Consider the following 7,661-nt stretch of genomic DNA (forward strand, 5'->3'; position numbering starts at 1 on the left):
TGTGGTATCGGCGTTTGGTATCGGGGCATTTTAACGAGTACGAGTACGAGTACAGGAGACCAGTATCTGGCTCGATACCGATACCAGTATCGGTATCGGTGCATCCCTACTTTTTATAAATAAAATGTTTTTTTTTTATTGTTGTAGTATGAAGATACATTTTTATTTCTGCCATTTTGACAGCCTTAGTTCACACACATCTACATTTAGTCAGAAATGTGATTAAAACTCTTGTCCTGTAAGGCAGCTTCAGTCTTGTGTTTCTCATGTTTTTTTGTTATTTTTTACTAAAGTAAAAAAGCTCAGATGAGCTGCTCTCGTGTGTGTTTTCATGTTCAAACACACGTGACCTGAAGATCCAGTCATGAATATTCAGGTGTGTGTGTGTTGGAGAATATCTCTTCATGTCTTTTTGCTTTTTCTCGTTGAAATGGACTGTTTTACCCACTACACACACAGGTAAAATGATATTTTAAAATGAGGAAGCAACTAAAAAGAGTTTAGAGTTTAAATGTGTGAGACAGTTTGATTTGCTGATACTGCTTTTGATTATTATATTTGCAATAAATTTGTAGGTTGACCCTCTGAGCTTCACCCAAACAGATGATCTCAAGACCTCTTTGATATCTGATGAAGATCTTATCATAGTTCCTGATTCAAGCTAATTATAACATAAAGAGGAGGAAGTGCCTTTGGCTGATTGATTCACGAGTGTTTGATGTAAAGCACATGCAGCGTTTGGCATGTTCTCTTTTACAGTAACCTGAACATGAAACGCTTGCTCATGTGATGATCCTACAGCGGCTGTCTTCACGTCAGTGACTCTTTGAAATGTCTGAATGTGATCCATCAGGTCTGTATAGCGTCTCAAATGCTTCGAAGAAGTAACTTCATGTTTCAGCATTTTTAAGCAATTGTGGTCAGTTGCACCAAACGGATACAACGTTATTGCTGTGCATTGCTAAATATTTGAGTGTTGCGCCAGTGTTTGGAGTAAAAGAGCATCAGTGAAATCGTGTTGTACCTGACAGGCATCCTGTTGATAGATAATATTAATGATAATGACGATGAATCGTCACGGTGTTTGAGGAACCGGTGTTAAAACAGAAAAGGATTGGAGGTGGAAGGAGCTGCTTCTGTTTTGGTGTGTGTGAATGGTGTTTTGTGAGTCTAACCGTTTGTCGGACACGTCTTTTAGGAACACGAGTGCATGGGCCAAAGGCTTCAGTCGCTCGTTCCAGAACATTTCAGCAGCACAGCTTCAGTGTATTATAATCATTAACACAGAAATCTAACGTCAGACACAACGTAGAGTGATTTAGAAATCATGCATGAAGACTGTGTTTGTGAAGTCATGGTCTAATAATATCTGTATTCATCTGACTGATAATGAGCTCAACTGGAAAAATGATCTTTATCTGAGCAGGAACAGGAAATTGCATGCAGGAAATGAGCTTTTTCTGAAATGTTAGTTTTTGTCTGAGTGCGTTTTGCTGCAGAATAAGTCACATTTAATGTAAAGATAAATAAGCCAGCCGGGTCAAAATGTAACAAGCGCTGTATTGGAGTAAAAATGGTTTGTACAGGGTCTTACAAAGTCTTAATTTGCACTTCCACAAATTAAGGTGTAAAAAGGTCTTAAATCAGAGCAGAACGTCTTAAATTGATAAGGTAATGGCATTAAATGTTGCATGCACTGCAAAAAATAAAAAAATAAAATAATAAATAAATAAATAAAAATTGGGAAAAATACATAAATAATAAAAAAATAAATAAAATAATAGTAATAATAATGAACGTCTTCCTCTGTATTTTTGTCTGATTTTCCAGTACAAATATCTAAACATCATAAAATCAAGGTGCATTTACTTGAGATGGAAAATTATTAAATTTAATTAGTTAATGAAACTAATTTAATTAATCTTTTAAATTGTTTAAAAAGTTTTATGCATTCATTTTTGATACTAAATTACATAAAAAATCAATAAAAGTTAAAACACAAAACACAGAATGTTTAAAAACAGTAAAAAGCATTTCATAAGCCACTATTATTGTTGAATTTTTAATAAATTATTGAATTGTTAAAGCTTTATAAATGCAGTTCATTAGACGTTTTTAAATTACAATTTAATTAACACATTTAAATGAAATATTCAGAGAAAATATATCCAGAATCCAAGAATATCCAGACAAATTAAAACGAAAAACGCAGAATTTGAGAAAAAATAAAACAGAATTTGGGAAAACATCAAACAGATTTCATCAGGCTCTTGGATCAGCTATGCATATTTTTGTTCTTGTATGATAGACTTCTTGTGATTATCTGACTCTGCTTAAGTAAACATGTCTCGGATTCCTGAAGTTCTTTTTCTCTCCATGTGTAATTTTCCCCACGTGTTCAGCAGAATGAAAATATGAGGAACAGAATAGTGAGTGTTCATGCCTGCAGGTTCAGTTTCGACGAGAGATGGTGACAGACTTGTGTTTTACAGTATATGACTTCTGAATGCATCTCATGCCTACAGTCTCCTTTAACACGCTCATGATTCCCGTAATGCTGTTCCCTGGAGCACTAAAGACACGTCTCTTTAAAACAACATGCATGCAAAAAGTGAATAATAGGCCTAATTACCTAAATATTTTAATAAAAAAAATGATGCAACGGTTTTAGGGTCATGAAAATATTTATGGCCAGTAAATTCACCCACGATTGGATATTCATTAATAGCTGTAGTGTCTCATCTGACAACAACTAAACTCAGCTTTCAATCTTTTTAAATTAATAAAAAAATCCTTTAGTACAAAGTAAACAACTTGCCAAGCGATCTATTCAGTAACAGGTCAAAAAGAAAGAAAGAAAGAAAGAAAGAAAGAAAGAAAGAAAGGAAATTAAATATATAAATAAATAAATACTGACTCGCAATAAACAAACAAATACATAAATTCTGACTCACAATATATAAATAAATAAATACCAACTCACAACAAACAAACTAACAAATAAATAAATTCTGACTCACAATAAACAAACATAAATAATGAACGAATAAATAAAATCTGATTCACAATAAATAAATAAATAATAAATACTGGCTCACAATAAACAAACAAACAAATACTGACTCACAATAAACAAACAAATAAATAAATACTGGCTCACAACAAACAAACAAACAAATACTGACTCACAATAAACAAACAAATAAATAAATACTGGCTCACAACAAACAAACAAACAAATACTGACTCACAATAAACAAACAAATAAATAAATACTGGCTCACAACAAACAAACAAACAAATACTGACTCACAATAAACAAACAAATAAATAAATACTGGCTCACAACAAACAAACAAACAAATACTGACTCACAATAAACAAACAAATAAATAAATACTGGCTCACAACAAACAAACAAACAAATACTGACTCACAATAAACAAACAAATAAATAAATACTGGCTCACAACAAACAAACAAACAAATTCTCACTCCCAATAAATAAACAAATAAATAATGAATGAATAAATAAAATCTGATTCACAATAAATAAATAAATAAATAAATACTGACTCATAATAAACAAACAAACAAGCAAACAAATAAATAATAAATAAATTCTGTCTCACAATAAACAAACAAACAAATAATGAATAAATAAATTCTGACTCACAATAAACAAACAAATAATGAATAAATAAATAAATTCTGACTTACAATAAATAAATCCTGATCAGTCTGATGATTTCTCTCTCTCTTTCTCTCAATAGACGTCCCATTCCAGCGATGATTCCCTGAGCTCGTCCCATGGAGAAGAAGTCCTGCAGTGTATTCCTGCAGCCCGGCGCTCCGGTCATGTCCTTCTTCCCGCCGGAGAGTTCCCAGCCCGTGTGCGATTGGCTGAGTGGCCTCCGGCTCGACCAGTACTGCCCGGCCTTCCAGGAGGCGGGGCTGGGAACGCTGTGGGAGTGTCAGGATCTAAGCTCCGCCCAGCTGCAGCAGATGGGCGTGGCTCTGCCCGGCCACAGGAAACGGATCCTCGGCAGCCTGCGCAAGCTCCTCCCCTCGGCGGCGGGAACGGAGGAGGACGAGGAGCGAGAGGAGGACAGGCCCGTCGCCCGAGAGAGGACCAAATTCAGAGCGTCGGAAAACAGCGTCGCAGGTAGACGCCCGCCTCCCGTCCCGCCTCGAGTCACGCCCAATCGACCCCCCGTTCCCTTCACGCCCGGATCGGTAACCATGGCGACCGCTCCTGAGCCTATCAGCCTCCCTGAACAAAAGGAAACGCCCACACCTGCCGAACAAACCAAGCCCATCCCAACTCCCAGGCCACGCCCAGAACACCTGCCACTTAAAGGGCCGGCGCAGCAACTCCAGACGAGCGAGAGGAAGCCGTCTCCTGTGTCTCCCTCTTCCTCCTCCTCCTCCTCCTCCTCATCATCGGAGCGCTTCCACCTGTATGAACAGTGTTCATCTCCTGCTCAGGGAGAAGCGGGCGCTCCTCCTCTTCCTCCTAAGAGCTACGCCGTGGGCGTCTCTAAAGAGCCCAGAGACGGCCCGTACAGACCCCCTGTTCCACCACCTCGTGTCTCCGTCTGCTCCAGAACTACGAATCCCAGAAGCACGTCATCCGGAAGCCCGCCCACGTCCAGGTACAGGGCACACTTTATCTGTCAACTGCTGCAATGTTTAGTATGTAATAGGGCTGTGACGGTGGCAGATTTTTACCACCACGGTGACCCTGGAGCACAAAAGCAGTCTTAAGTCGCTGGGGTATATTTGTAGCAATAGCCAAAAATACATTGTATGGGTCAAAATTATACATTTTTCTTTTATGCCAAAAATCATTAGGATATTAAGTAAAGATCATGTTCCATGAAGATATTTTGTAAATTTCCTACCGTAAATATATCAAAACTTAATTTTTGATTAGTAATATGCATTGCTAAGAACTTCATTTGAACAACTTTAAAGATGATTTTCTCAATATTTAGATTTTGTTGCACCCTCAATCTGTAAATATGATTAAAAGATGAATATGAGACAAAACTACAAATTGTCACATTTTATTATTAGCGGTTTCAACACATACATGTTTTACCAGCTAAGAAGATCAGCACTTTTAGAGTTCATCCCACTATCTGATGTGAGCACAAGTATTGGGACAGTTGATCAGCTGTGTCCCGTTGCATTAATTCTTCAGATATTAAAAGCAGGGAATGTGTCGTATCAGTTAAATCCATTGCTTCTGCATTCTGAGTCTTGCATTCGATGACGACACACACAAACCAGGATGAAGATGAGGGAGCTGACTCTGAGAGAAAAGCAAGCAATTTGGATGCTAAAAGAAAAGATGAAGTCAATTAAAAACAAAGGGCATGGAGAAATCAAGAGTTCAAACATGAATTTCATCAGCTGAAGAGTAGACTAAAGGCAGAAACAACCCCAAAACAAGCAACAGCTGGAATTGGCTGCATTAAAGGCTGGGAAAAAGCATTTCAAAGGATGAGAGCAAGAGTCTGGTGATGTCTGTGGGTCGATGCTCTGATCGCACGCAAGATATCTGCAACTAAATAATAGCTTTTAATCTTTTACATCTGCCTTAAGTTCATCTGTCCCAATACTTGTGCTCACATCAGATAGTGGGATGAACGCTAAAAATGTGCTGATCTTCTTAGCTGGTAAAACATATATGTGTTGAAACGGCTAATAATAAAATGTGACATTCTGTTTGTCATGGCGACCGTCACAGCCCTAGTATGTAATACTTAATTTTTAAAAAGAAATTAAAGTTTTCATTTAATTTTAATTTTAAATTTATTTTTTTTAACTATTACATTTTTAATAATAAATTAATAGTTATTTAATATTAATAATGATTTAATAATCAACAGTCTAATAAAATTTAAAGTTAAACATTTAAAATGCACATTAATGATATTATTTCATCGGTGGTTGTCATAACTTTTCATGACAGATTAATTCAAATATACTTTAAATATTGATATAAATATAATGATTATGTAATATGGTGCATATATTTCTTATATTTTGAGCCAGATTTTGTCCATTAAACGGGAGATCTGGGTAGTTTTTAAACTGTATTGAGTCACGGGTCCAAAATTAGCAGAAAATACACCTTTATTTTATTTTATTTGGATTTTAGTATTTCTATTATTTAATTAAAAAAAAATTCCTATGGATTATGAATGTAATGCAGCCTTTTTTCTATGAACATTTGTGACCAACAATGTAAATTTTGAATACAAACATTTAAGAAGTCACAGTTTTGCATATTTGTTTTCATTCCTCCAAAACCATTTTAGCCAAAATTAAAAATTCATATTTTTGGGTAAATATTTTGGGTTGACAAACATTTGGTGCATCACTAGTAATACTTTTAGTGACATCGACTGCAATCTGTTTAATGAATTCTTGATTTTTCGTTAAATTGTTATTTTTTAAATGATTATTATTCTTAACCTGATCTGGACATAGTATGACATTATTTTGACGTTTTTTCTTTTTAAAGTTTGTTAAATGAGTAACACTGCAGAGACTGAGACAGTATGATTGTTTGGTCATGTGACTGGTTTAATAGAGTGCACCAGAAATAAATCCCATTTATTTTCTCCAAAGCAGTACTGATTTTTAATGGTAACTTATAAACTCTTTAAAGACAGACGTACTTTGAGCTACGAGGTTGTTAATTGACGGTTCGTGCTTCTGTTGAAATCATCAGTCCCCATTATTTTAACATTGTTTTTATATAATCACATTTAACAGTGGAATTATGGTGAAAAACTACATTACCCATGATTCTGCACCGAAAACTCCACCAGTTGTTTAAGTCATTTGTTTTATATTTCTCTATAGTTTTTAATTTGATTATGTAATTCACAATGCTTTATGGGATTATAGTTCTTTCTCTCGTTAAAGCCGTTAAGATCACAGTTTGTGTCTTTGTCTGGTTTTCAAACACTTTGTTGTGTTCCTCCTCGTAGCTGGTGGGTTTGGTTCATGGTTTATAATTCTTAAAGACTTTTTAAAAATCCCTACTGGTAAAAAGCAATGTTTAAGTCTATTGCAGTTCATTCATCACAATGGAGATGGAAGGTGAAGTGCATTGCCTTGTGGGATACATCACCTCACAATGCATGTTCTGTGGCATGCTGCACATTTGAGCAAATGATCCAAGTATTCCATGCAAATTGACGACCTGCATACTAAGCACATTGTGTTATTGTGAACACAGCGGACTCTCATGACTCAGTGCTTTTACACAATGCTCTTGCACAAACTGTAGTGTTTGTGTTTCCTGCGCGCTGACTCGAGGTCATTGAGTCACGAGGCCTGCAGACCATCACACGGGTCAAACCCACCAGAGCAAATGAGTCAGAGCTGGAAAAAGACATGACAAGCTCCTCCTGCCAGTGGGAGTGTGTTCGGATTTTGTGATTGAGCACTGCATGAATGCTGACGGTGAGAGCGCCGCCCTCTGGTGAGCACTGGGACTGCTGTGAGGAGAATATACTACTAGTGTAATGTGGTTATTTTGGAAAAGCCTTCTTTTAATTTAATTTAATTTAATATTTAATTTAATTTAATTTAATTTAATTTAATTTTATTTAATTTTATTTAATTTAATTTAAAATTTA

The 7,661-nt window shown here is 35.9% G+C and overlaps 1 protein-coding gene across 1 annotated transcript in view; it reads left to right on the plus strand.

Annotated features, from left to right (window-relative positions):
- Window positions 1-3,779: 3,779 nt before the first annotated feature.
- LOC107679439 (arf-GAP with Rho-GAP domain, ANK repeat and PH domain-containing protein 1-like) overlaps window positions 3,780-7,661 on the plus strand; it is a gene marked incomplete at its 3' end in the record, with an annotated part of 52,661 nt that continues 48,779 nt past the window's right edge. The window contains exon 1 of the mRNA XM_016474983.1: window positions 3,780-4,655. Coding sequence (XP_016330469.1) covers window positions 3,811-4,655 — 845 coding nt within the window. The remainder of the gene's footprint in view (window positions 4,656-7,661) is intronic.

The sequence above is a fragment of the Sinocyclocheilus anshuiensis genome, unplaced genomic scaffold, assembly GCF_001515605.1.
Source record: "Sinocyclocheilus anshuiensis isolate Anshui unplaced genomic scaffold, SAMN03320099.WGS_v1.1 scaffold1101, whole genome shotgun sequence".
Classification (NCBI taxonomy): domain Eukaryota; kingdom Metazoa; phylum Chordata; class Actinopteri; order Cypriniformes; family Cyprinidae; genus Sinocyclocheilus; species Sinocyclocheilus anshuiensis.